The sequence below is a fragment of the Sorex fumeus genome, unplaced genomic scaffold, assembly GCF_029834395.1.
Source record: "Sorex fumeus unplaced genomic scaffold, SorFum_2.1 ptg000043l, whole genome shotgun sequence".
Taxonomy (NCBI): Eukaryota; Metazoa; Chordata; class Mammalia; order Eulipotyphla; family Soricidae; genus Sorex; species Sorex fumeus.
Genome location: NW_026606100.1, coordinates 47686924 through 47699677, shown reverse-complemented (window position 1 = coordinate 47699677; position 12754 = coordinate 47686924). Strand labels below are relative to the sequence as shown.

Here is a 12754-nt window from a genome sequence, read left to right as displayed (position 1 = left end):
GCTCCCCCGCGGCTCCCCCCCCGACTCCGCACACCCCGAGTCCCCGCCTGGCTGCCCTTGCCAACCGCCTGGGAGAGGGAGGCTGCTGTAAAATGTCGTGAGGGGCGCCGCCGCCGCCGCCGCTTTACGGCTGCCTCTCCCCGACCCGAGCCCGGGAGCGTCCAGCGCCGTCAGCCCGAGTCCTCGGAGCCCGAAGGCAGCGCGGGCGGCCGGCCGGCGAGCAGAGCCGCCGCCCCCCGCCCCGCGCCGCGCCGCCCCGCGCCGCGCCCGGCCGGGCCCCCGGCGATGTGAGCGCGCGGAGGGCGCCGGTGCCCCGCCTGGCCCGCGCGGGAGACGGCGGCAGGTGCCTGGCTGCGCGGCGGGCGGGTGCTGGGGGCCTGCAGGATGGAGGAGAGCATGGAGGAGGAGGAGGGGGGCAGCTACGAGGCGATGATGGACGACCAGAACCACAACAACTGGGAGGCGGCGGCCGACGGCTTCCGGCAGCCCCCGCCGGCGCCCGCGCCGCTGCGGCCCGCGCCCGCCCGGGAGCCCCCCGGGGCGCAGCTGCTGGCGGTGCCCGCGGGCGCGGCGGCGGACAGGAAGGGCCCCAAGGAGGGGCTGGCCCTGGGCGCGCCGCCGCCGCCGCCGCCGCCCCCGCCGCCGCCGCCGCCGCCGGCGGCCCCCGAGCCCAACGGGGTGATCATGATGCTGAAGAGCTGCGACGCGGCGGGGGCCAAGGCGGCCCCCGCCCCCAGCGCCGGCGCCAGCATCAACATCAACACCTCCACCTCCAAGTTCTGTGAGTGCGGCCCGGGACGGCCCCGCGGCCTTTGTTCCGGGCCCTCGGGGGGCGGGGGGAGGCGGCGCCCGGGACCCCCCTCAGCCCCGCCCCCGGCGATCGAGCCTCCGGGGAGGGGGCGCGCGGCTTTTCTTCCCCACCCCCACCGCCCCCGAAAGTTTCCCCCGCAGACCCGCAGAGGGGAGAATCAGGGGGCCTCTCATTATTAGTAATGGATTTATTTATTTCCCTCTTCCCCCGCTCTCGCTTTTGGTTTTTTTTTTTTTTGCATTTTATTTATTCTATTTTTTTTTGGGAGGGGGCGCGTCTCGCAGCCCCCCAGAAAGGAAAGCCATCTGGCAGCCCGTGCGTTGTTTGGGGGCTTGCCGCCTGCCCGCGCGCGTTGCAGCCAGCCAGCCAGCCGGAGCGAGAGAAAGTTGACCCATGTGGTCGTGGGTGCACCCCCCCTTTCTCCGCCTTCTCTGCGGCGCGCGCCTCCCGCGCCCCGCCCGGGAAGGGTCCGGGCGTAACCGTCGGGGGCGCGGCGGCCGCGACCCGCCGTTTTCGAAGCTCCGGATGGACCAGGAGGACTTACACCCCCTCCCCCTCCCCCTCCCCCCATTTCCCCCGCCCCCCTCCCCCGACGGGTTGGGTCCCGTTAGCACGTGTCGATGGTCCTGGTTCTGTTGAATTCTTGGGCTTGAAATGAGTGCTCGCTCTGTTGGAGTGAACGCCCCAGTGGCAGGCAAAAAAAAAAAAAAAGACACCCCAAATCTGTTCTGTAATTGAAACTGCCTCCCCACTCCCACCCCCCAGGATCTGTGCCTCGCTTGCTTTCGCGCCTAGGAAATTAAAAAGCGATTTTTGCTTTCAGCGAGTTGGATTAGAGCTGGTGAGGATGAAAATTGCCCGTCGCGGCCAGGTTTTTCTCTCCTATTAATAACTGCAAGTTTTGAATGGCATCTAGTAAAGCAACTGGAGATTTCAATCCCCGGTTACTAATTTTATCCAGCTGTAGTGGTTATTGTCCAATTAGGGGTACAGGGGAAATAGTTGCCTTGATTCACATGTGTGTGTTTAAGTCAGACTCGCACATTTGTGTGTAGATGCAGCCCTCGGTCTTAATTTATTTGCCTCCGGGAGACTGCATAAGAGAAAGATCTTATGTATTTGAAAACTTTGTCTGTGATTTCCCCACTTTGTCTACAGGAGAAGAATATTCAGATTGAGTAGTTTGTATGTTCAGGTCTGTTTGGTGAAATCAGATCTGGAACATACAGTGATGGGTGACATCCAAGTGACAGAAGTACTTTGGTTTTAGTGCTCAAGCAAAGTTCATCGAAGAGTTTTAAACACATACCTTAAAAAAGTAGAAATTAATAAAATTAAGGACAAAAGATTGATTTGCCCAAGATTGTTCCTTGACGATTATTAAGCTGGACAGATCACCAATAAAATCGACCAGGGAAAAAAATGCCGTGGGTGGGAAATGGGCGCTAACTACAAATAAAATATTTTTAAAAAATAAGTTATGGATTGCTGTACATTAATCAGCTTGAAAGTCTAGGTGAAATGTTTGAACTCTTAGAAAACTGCAAAGTGTGAAAGTTGATTTCAGAAGAATCAAATAACTTGAATTAATAATTAGCTCAAATTTTTCAAAAACTTTGGACCCAGATAATTTTGTTAAATTGTATTGAGGCGATTGGGTAGGGCGTTCGCCTTACACACGGCCAACATGGCCGACCCAAGTTCGATTCCTCTGCCCCTCTCAGAGAGCCCTCCAAGCTACCGAGAGTATCTCGCCCACACAGCAGAGCCTGGCAAGCTCCCCGTGACGTATTCGATATGCCAAACACAGTAACAACAAAGTCTCCAATGGAGACGTTACTGGGCCCGCTCGAGCAAATCGACGATCAACGGGAGGGCCTTTACCTTTACCTTTACCTTTACCTGTATTGAGGCGATACTGCAATATGATCTTACACAATTTCAAGTTGATATCATTGAAAATCTATCTGTCGGTCTATATAGTGAACATTGATTTCCCCTCTAAGATTTTTCCACCACACCAAGGTGTCCTCTAGATTTACTCTCCCTCCCTTCCCCACCAGTATTCTATTTACTGGTTTCCTTTTTGCAGTGCCAGGGATGCAACTAATAATTTCTTTTTCAAATTGTTCTGGGAAAAACAAAACCAATATTAATCTCATTTAAAGATCAGTGAAGTTTAACCAAAAACAAGATGTGAAACAAAATTTATCTCAATAGTCTCAAGGACAAAAACTAATTGTATATCACAATAATAATTCAGTTAGATATTATTAAAACTCTTAACAGGCTCAGAAGACAAGATAGAGGTCAAATGAAAACTTTGGGCAGAGAATTGAGAAATTTTAGATAAATTTAAGATAAGGATGCCCCTTAGTACATGTGTTGCTGGATATGTTAAGAAATATCTGGCTAACGCTATCCTGATTATCCTGGCTGACATTCTGCGTGTGTGTGTGTGGGGGGGGTGTGGGAAGGGGATAAAAATAAAAGGATAGGGAGGAAAACAAATATTTTCATTTCTGCACAAAGCAGATATTTTAGAATAATGTCATGTACCTGCAAGAACCATTAGAATTTGAGAAACTATTAGTAGGATTTTAGTAGGGCTATTGGATTGAAGACTGGCCTAGCAAAGTTAGTAGCATTTACTGCATCAACATAACTGTTTATTTAAGGTAAGAAAAATATTGCATAGAGCAATAGCTACAAAATAAAAAAAGCTTTTAGCGGGGCTGGAGCAATAGTACAGCGGGTAGGGCTTTTGCCTTGCCCTGGCCAACCTGGGTTTGATTCCCAGCATCCCAGCATTCCCCGAGCACCGCCAGGAGTAATTCCTGAGTGCAGAGCCAGGAGTAACCCCTGAGCATTGCCCAGTGAAGAAGTAGTGTTCTTGGGAATAGTCACATCTAATACCACGTGTATCTCTGGGTAAGTTAAAGATTGAAACAAAAAAGGAAACATAGTAGAAAAATTTCTTTAAATTGTATCTCTGTGAGATACATAGTTACAAAGCTGTTCACCATTGGGTTTCAGTTATACAATGTTCCAACACCCATCCTTTCATCAGTGTACATTTCCCACCACAAATGTCTCCAGTTTCCCTCCAGCACCTGCTTGCTCCCCCCTTCTCTCTCTCCTCTCCCCCTCCTACCTCTGCCTTCTAGGCATTGTGGTTTGTAAAATAGATGCTGAGGGTAACCCCATGGTTGTCCTTTTACCCACTTTGAGCACTTATCCAGAGTGATCATTTCCAACTATCATTCTCATAATTCTCCCTTCTCTATCCCAACTGCCTTCTCTTCCAGCACTTGAGTCTTGCTTCCAACCGTGGACCAATCCTCCTGAGTCTTGTTTCTCCTGTCCTTGGGTATTAGTCTCATTCTGTTTTATTATATCCCACAAATGAGTGCTGTCATTCTATGTCTGCCCCTCTCCTTCTGACTCACTTCATTCAGCATGGTACTTTCCATGGTCATCCATTTATAAGCAAGTTTTATGACTTCGTTTTTCCTGGTGGCTGCGTAGTATTCCGTTGTGTGGCTGTCCCATAGTTTCTTTCTCCAGTCATCTGTTCTCAGGCACTTGGGGTGCTCTCCAGATTCTGGCTATTGTGCATACTGCTGCAGTGAACAAAGAAGTGCAGATGGCATTTCTGTAGTTTGTTTTTGCACCCCCGGGGGTATACCCAGAAGTGGTATTGCTGGGTCATGTGAAAGTTTTGTTCCTAGTTAGAATAGAGGGCCCATATTGTTTTCCAAAAAGGGTGGACCAGTCCACGTTGCTACCAGCAATGAATGAGAGTCCCTTTCTCACCTCATCCATGCCAGCACTGTTTGTTCTTGTTCTTTTTGATGTGTGCCAGTCTCTGTGGTATGAGATGATATCTCATTGTTGTCTAGATTTGCGTCTCCCTGGTTAGTGATATAGAACATTTTTCCTGTGCTTTGTGGCCATTTGAATTTCTTTGAGGAAGTTTCTGTTCCTCCTCCCCATTTTTTGATGGCACCGGATGATTTTCTTTCTTGTAAAGTTCTATCATTGCCTTATATATCTTTGACATTAACCCCTCCTCAGATGGGCATCAGATAAATAATTTTTCCCATTCCATGCACAGTCTTTGTTTCTTGGTCACCATTTCTTTTGAAGTGCAGAAGCTTAGTTTAATGTAGTCCTGTTTGTTTATCTGTGCTTCCACTTGCTTGATCAGTGGCGTTTGATCCTGAAAGATGCCTTTAGCTTCAGTGTCATGCCTACGTTTTCCTCCGTATACCTTACGGATTCAGGTCTGAGATTGAGATCTTTAATCCATTTTGATCTGATTTTTGTGCCTGGCATCAGAAGCCTGAGTTCATTTTTCGCATGTAGCTGCCCAGTTTTCCTAGCAACACTCATTGGGAGGCTTTCTTTGTTCCACTTGGTGTTTCTCGCTCCTTTATCAATGATTTATTTATTTATTTTTGCTTTTTTGGGTCACACCTGGTGATGCTCAGGGGTTACTCCTGGCTCATGCATTCAGGAATCACTCCTGGCGGTGCTCGGGGGACCATATGGGATGCTGGGAATCGAACCTGTATCGGCCATGTTGGCTGCGTGCAAGGCAAACGCCCTACCCGCTGTGCTATCGCTCCAGTCCTGCTTTATCAACGATTTAGTGATCATATACTTGAGGGTCTATGGCAGGATATTCAGCTCTATTCCATTGGTCTGTGGGGTTGTCTTTATTCCAATACCATGCTGGTTTTAATTACTACCGCTTTGGTAGTGCAGTTTGAGGTTGGGAAGGGTGGTTGATGCCTTCCATCTTTCTCTCCTCAAGGATTGCTTTAGATATTTGTGGGGGTTTATTGTTCCATATGAATTTCAGGAGTGTTTTACCTATTTCTTTGAAAAATGTCATGGGTATCCTTCTAGGGGCTACATTGAGTCTATGTAATGCTTTGGGGAATGTTGCCATTTTGACAATATTAATCCTCCTGATCCATGAGCAGGGACTGTGTCTTCATTTCCTTGTGTCTTCTTTCATTTCTTGAAATTTGTTTTGTAGTTTTCTTTATATAGATCCTTCACTTCTTTAGTTAAGGTGAGTCTGAGATACTTGATTTTTCTGAGGCAGGATTTTGAATGGGGTTACTTTTTTTAAACATCTCTTCACTTTCATTATTTGTATAGAGGAGAGCCATGGGCTATTGGAAATTGATTTTGTAACCTGCCACTTTACTATACAATCCTATTGTTTCTAGGAGCTTTTTAAAAAATACAGTGTTTAGGATTTTCTAAATGCAATATCATGTCATCTGCATGTGGTGATAGCTTGATTACTTCCATTTCTATCTGGATATCTTTTTCCGTACTTCCAGTACTATATTGAATAGAAGTGGCAAGAGTAGGCAACCTTGTCTTGTGTCTGATCTTAGATGTATGGCTTTTAGTTTTTCCCCATTAAGGATAATGCTAGCTCTGTGCTTGTGGTCAGTGGCTTTGACTATATTGAGGAAACTTCTTTCAACTCCCATTTTGTTGAGCGTTTTTATCATGAATGGGTGCTGGATCTTGTCATATGTTTTCTCTGTGTCTATTGATGTGATCATATATAGTTTTTATCTTTCATTAATGTGGTGTATTATGTTGATTGACTTGAGAATGTTAAACCATCTTTGCAACCCTTGGGTGGATCCTACTTGGTCATGGTATATAATCTTTTTGACGAGGCGTTGGATTCTATTTGCTAGTATTCTTTGTATCTTGTTCATCAGGGATTTTGGCCTATAATTCTCTCTCTCTCTCTCTCTCTCTCTCTCTCTGATTTCTTTGTCGGCCTTTGGTATTAGGGTGATATTTGCTCATAGAAACTGGGGGTGTTTCTGTTTCTTCAATTCCCTGAAAAAGTTTAGAAAGGATTGGCAGTAGGTAAAAGTTTGAAAGAATTCACTAGTGAATCCATCTGGGCCTGGGCTTTTGTTTTTGGGAAGACTTTTTTTTTTTTTTCATAGAGATATTTTATTTTCATAAAAGTAGGTCACAGTAGTTCATTACAGATAATATTCAAATACCAATCCCACCAGTGAGCACCTTGCCACCACAATAAGCGGGAAGTGTGTGAAGGTTGTATTTAATTCTGGAGCCATTTAAGCCTGCATATAAGAGAATACAAGCAAGTATGTTAAGACCAAACAAATGTGTGCTACTTTTGATAAGGAAGTGAGATAGAGTGTAAGAGGCACAGGAAATTCTGGGTTCTCTTCCTTGAGCTTTAGTTTGTAGTCTCTGGGTCTTGATGAAATTACATGGTGGGAGGGGCAGTTTTGTGGGTGTGACTGCCAAGCTATTGGAAAATGGGGGACTTGGGGGGAGGAGACCCAGAGTCGATATGAGTGGGCTTGGAGATCTCAGTCACAGGTTCCTGCATAGCTGGGTTTTTCTGTCCGTCCCCCCTTGGGTGAGGCTCCTCCGAGCTGGCGGAGAGTGGCCTTGAGCATGGCAGAGCGGGAAGGGAAACTCAACCTGGCTCCGCTTCGAGGTGCCTTTGGGAAGACTTTTGATTATCATTTTAATTTCCTTGATAAGTGATAGGTCTGTTCAAGTATTCGGATCATCTCGGTTCATCCTCGGAAGGTTATATTTCTTCAAGGGTCTTGTTTTGTAGCATAAAGATTCTCAAAGAAATCTCTAATGATCCTTTGAATTACTTTGGTTTTTGTTGTGATGTACCCCCTTTCATTTCTGATTCTTTTTATTAGGGTTCTCTCTTTTTGTGAGTTTCGCTAGTAGTTTATCAATCTTGTTTATTTTCTCAAAGAACCAGCTCTTGGTTTCATTGATCTTTCACTTTTTTTTTTTCAGTTTTAGCTCTTTGTTAATTTCTTTTTTTTCTTTTTCTTTTTTTTTTTTGCTTTTTCGGTCACACCTGACGTTGCTTAGGGGTTACTCTTGGCTCTGCACTCAGGAATCACTCCTGGCGGTGCTCGGGGGACCACATGGGATGCTGGGAATCGAACCCGGGTCGGCCGCGTGAAAGGCAAATGCCCTACCCGCTGTGCTATCACTCCAGCCCCGCTCTTTGTTAATTTCTGCTCTAAGTTTTATCATTTTCTTTCTCCTGCCTGGTTTGGCCTTTTTTTGTTGGTCATTTTCTAAGATCTTAAGCTATGAAGTGTTATTTGAAAACACAGTAAAATTAGTGGGATGCCATATGAAAGAAGCTCTTTCCCTAGGGACGGGGAAGGACTTCTTAATGACCCTCAAATGGCTGAAAGGTAATTCTTATCAATTAATTGGTAAAAAGGAATGGCTTTGAATATATATAAAATTAAACGTTTTCATTTAACAGAAGACTGGGAAGATATTTGCCTGTCTAAACTTAATAAGGAATTAATATCTAGGGTAGACCAGGGGCTCTGCATCAATACAGAGTGCAAGCATTCCTATGGAAAAAAAAGGTACAGGATTTTAATGTGTCGTTTACAAAACAGGAAATCCTAGCATGTAGAAAAAGATGTTTGGAAGTATTAAGTAATGAGACACACGGTAGATTAAAACAGTGAAATGTCTTTTTTTTTTGTGGAAAAAATGAACTTATTTTTTCCATTTTAATTGTAATACTATGATTTACGATACTGCCAACATTATTTTCATGCACACATCATCCCAACAGTATGTCCGTCACCTGTGCCTGCTTCCTCCACCGGTATTAAGGACCCCTGCTGTCCCCTGGTCGGCCCCTTCCCATGACTTCCCCGGGCTCCATCTGAATTGTGTATTGTTGATACTCCCTGAGCTATGACAGTGAAGGGGACATCTGGACTGTAAGATGAGAAGAGCTCCTGGTGATCTCTTTCTGAAATAGATTTTAAAAAGAATTTCTTCACTTGATGGCTGCATTCTAGATGCCAGAGATTGTTGGTGTGGCCTAGTAGAGAGACCATATGTAAAATAGCAGCTACATTTGGATGCCCCACTTGGTGTGATTTGCCATGATCCTTGTTCTGGCCGGTAGGGCATTTGCCTTGCACGCAGCCAACCTGAGTTCGATTCCTCCACCCCTCTTGGAGAGCCCAGCAAGCTACCGAGAGTATCTCACCCGCACGGCAAAGCCTGGCAAGCTACCCGTGATGTATTCAATATGCCAAACACAGTAACAAGTCTCACAATGGAGACGTTACTGAGCCCGCTCAAGCAAATCGATGAACAACGGGAGAACAGTGATAGTGACAGTGATCCTTGTTCTCTGAGGCCCATCTTTTCAGCCTGTGAAGTTGGTACCCTCTGCAATTTCCTCAGGGACATGCTGTTGCCTTGGGTTTATTACCTGGGTGGGACGGGACCCACCCCAATGGAGGGGCTTTAATTAGGCTCTCGGACTGGGGGTGGGTGGGTGTGGAGGGATTAGCGGGTGACTCTGAATCTCCTGGGCTATGAAAGGGATGGAGACCAAAATACCACTTTTTCCAATGTGACACCCAGAGCTTCTGATCTGCTCGGTTTTACCATAGTGACATTTTGATCCCTGAGGGTTAGAAATAGCTTAGAACCCGAATCAAGTAACCCTAAAAAGGCTAAGTGATTCTGTGTCCCAAATGCACTGTCCTTTGATAGATATTGATGTGTTCTGTGGGAAAAGACCTGGAGGAAGAATAAGCCTGCTCGAATAGAGCTTTATAGATGCCTTCCTTAATGGAGCCCTTCCTCTGCTTCATTCCAGCTGCTTATTTTAATTTTAATCTGGATATTGGGTGAGATGTCATTTTTTTTAAAAACAATGTATTTTAGCCCTGTTATTTTAACAGGACAAAGATTTGTTTTATAGCCAGAGAGTTTAATGAATCTCCGATCTGTAGAAATGAAATGTAATTAAAATCTTGTTTCAGTATTTCCAGCATTCTGCCGTATAGGGTTAAGAAAGCTCAGACTTGGCTAGCTGTAGATTGAACGCTCTAAACTCTTCTCGGTTCTCCTTTTTTTCCTAACAGGGGCCACACCCAGTAGAGCTCAGCCCAGTTCCAGCCACCAGTGCGTAGTGTTCCTGGGCCATGAGGCCCCAGTTAGCAATGTTGGAGGCCACCAGAGTCCCCAGGCAGAACTCTGCCGCCACCTGGGCTGTACCTGGCGGTGCTGGGGGTGGATGTGTTCTGGTGACCAAACCCCGGGCAGTCTCTCAACCCTTCAGTTAATACCAGGGTTTTTGGGTTAGTCAATAAACCATACTTATATTGCGGCTATGTAAATATTTGCTGAATGGCCAAGATCGGCCTCAGATTGTACTTTCTTTCACATAGGACTGTGTGGGTTTAATTGGCCTCTATGCTTTAGTTGTCTTGATATTTGTATGATTTATCGTTAAGGTGATTTTTAAAACCACCAACAGCTTCGTCAGATCTACCTTATATCTGTCTCTGGTGTTTTTCAAAGGCTCAGTTACTCAGATTGTTGTCTACTTGTGAAGCTGTTGGGCTTTTTTTTCTATTTATTGCTTAGGGCCACTGTGTGGGTGCCTCAGGGACTTCCCAGAGAGCTGGAATGATTGTTACTTGATGTCTCTGAGTGTGTTTGTGTAACTCATATTCTAGATGTTCCATCTCTTGCAAGTGAAATGCTGCTCTCATACTTAATCAGCGCCCTGACTGGATCTAGGTTTTCGCTTTGTTTTGCTGGGCTGGTCAGTCGTAGGCCTTCCACATGTCCGAGCTGGCCTTCTGCTGAGCCACATCCCCAGCCTGGCCACAGAATTCTTAGGACTTTTATGCAGATTTTTTGCCCTTGCGATTTTTTAAGTGTTGCCTCATGCATTTAGGGTTGCCTCATGCACTCCGTTCTTGCAGTGGAGAAGTCAGGTGTCATCTTATTTCTTGTTCTTTTGTGTGTGTGACCTTTTGTGTCTCTGGAACATTTCTGGAATGTTTTCTTATCATAGTGTGTCAGTATTTTCTTCCTTTAAATTTTCTCTTTTCACTATCTTAATAAGTTAACATAAATGCTGTGTTATCTATATAAAATCTATTAACTTTAAAATGACTGTATTCTTTGGATCTTTCAGGAGAGATCCTTGTTTTCTTCTGCTGGATTTTTAACATTGATTAGTTTTTTATTTTAGGAGTATTTGAGTTTTTTTTTATGACAGTCTTACATTAAAAAAAAAAAACCTTAAAGGATAATTACAGGCTTCCCCTCCCCCATTTGTTTTTATTTTCAACTATTTTTGTTTTCAACTTTATTTTATGTTTATTCTGATCATTAAGTGTCTGACAATTTCTGCAGGTCTTTCTGATCCTTTTAAAAGTGAAAAAGACTAATTGGCAGTTCTCTGTGTATGAGGGGCCTTGCCAAAGTTTAAGTATTAAAATTCATTTTAGGCTAATTGGATGCAGAGCTGTTACTTTGTTGGGAAACTGCCCAATACTGGTATGTGAATGTCTTTTTCTTGCAACTATTCAGTTTCTCATAGAAAATGTCTTCTATTCTGGTTTAATGTCCTAACAGGAAGAGCATGATGTACCAATGCATTTTCCCCAGTGGATGGCATTCTGGCATAAAAGAGACTTAGTGGGGTTAGAGCATGTCTTAAATTGTCGTGGGAGTTTTTCTCAATCTAACACATACACACAAGAACCTCGGGTATTTTATGTGTTTTTGCTTTTTTTTTTTTTTTAAACAAAACTGTTTAATCTGCAGACTTGCATCCAAACTGCATTCTCAGCTTCCTTCCTAATTCCAGCCCTCCTCTAACCCTGGGCTTCTTAAATGTTTTCCTCTTGCCACCCCTTTTTTGCCCCAGAAATGTAACACCGGTGAGCACTGCCCGGAACAGCTCAGATTCCTTATGTGTTGGATTATGAATTAAGTTTTGGTTATTGCACATTCAGAAACCTTTCACTGTTGCCAGTTTTGTACACACACGCACACGTGTGCGCGCATGCGCGAGTGTGTGTGTGTGTGTGTGTGTGTGTGTGTGTGTGTGTGTGTGTACACCTAACCTGTGACCGCAGTTTTCGAAGCTGGGCTCTTACCAGGTCTCAAGTCCTGAGTGTGTATGTGTGTGTGTGTGTGTGTGTGTGTGTGTGTACATACACCTAACCTGTGACCGCAGTTTTCGAAGCTGGGCTCTTACCAGGTCTCAAGTCCTGCGCTTTGCAGGGGCCCGGAAGGCTGTACTAGCTCACCCTTGGTGCTTGCAGCTCAGCACATTGCTGTAAACGCTACTGTCTTCACTGTCACACAGGGCGAGATTTGCTGATTTTTGCAGGAAACCACAGAATTACTGAAACTACAGCAGACCTGCACTTAGCATAGTTTACACTTTGATAATCTCAGTTGAGTACGCTTTCTGTTTGAGTATTGTGAATTTCTGGGTTAGTTTGAGCCTTGATGGTCTCGATAGCCCTTCTTCACAGATTTATTTCATAAGTGGCTCATTATACGCATGGTCTCAGAGGCTTAAACATGATATAATTAGATGATAATGTTGTACAGTAACTATTCTGAAGGAACGTAGAGGTCAATTTTATTGACAGAGAAATTCTGAAATATTCTGTTACATTTCTTCAAAGTGGGAAACATGTGAATTTATAAAACTATACTAGAATGTATTTCCTGTAAGCTTTATGGTCATAATTTTTTTTTTTATGGGATGGGGGGGAGCATATACTTTGGAACAATGCAAAGCAATTTATATAGTTTTAGATTGTTAGTATGTTACAAGTTGTTTTTGTTCCAACAAGCTTTCCTTTTGGGCTGATAGAATAGGGTGGAATGGGATGCACAGGAACCCTTAAAGATTGTGTTAATGAGGACTTAGGTATTATAAAAATAAGACAGTATTAGCTATATGTTTGATTGTCTTGGGTTTTTTTTTTTTCCTTTTTAGGTCATACCCAGTGATGCTCAGAGGTTACTCCTGGCTCTGCACTCAGGAATTACTCCTGGTGGTGCTTGAGGGACCATATGGGA

At 44.8% G+C, this 12754-nt stretch overlaps 1 protein-coding gene across 1 annotated transcript in view; it reads left to right on the top strand.

The window, feature by feature from the left end:
* Positions 1 to 354: 354 nt before the first annotated feature.
* Positions 355 to 12754, top strand: part of CACUL1 (CDK2 associated cullin domain 1) — an 84503-nt gene continuing 72103 nt past the window's right edge. Inside the window, exon 1 of the mRNA XM_056120916.1 lies at positions 355 to 781. Within this exon, the coding sequence (XP_055976891.1) occupies positions 385 to 781 (397 nt within the window). The 5' untranslated portion in view covers positions 355 to 384. The remainder of the gene's footprint in view (positions 782 to 12754) is intronic.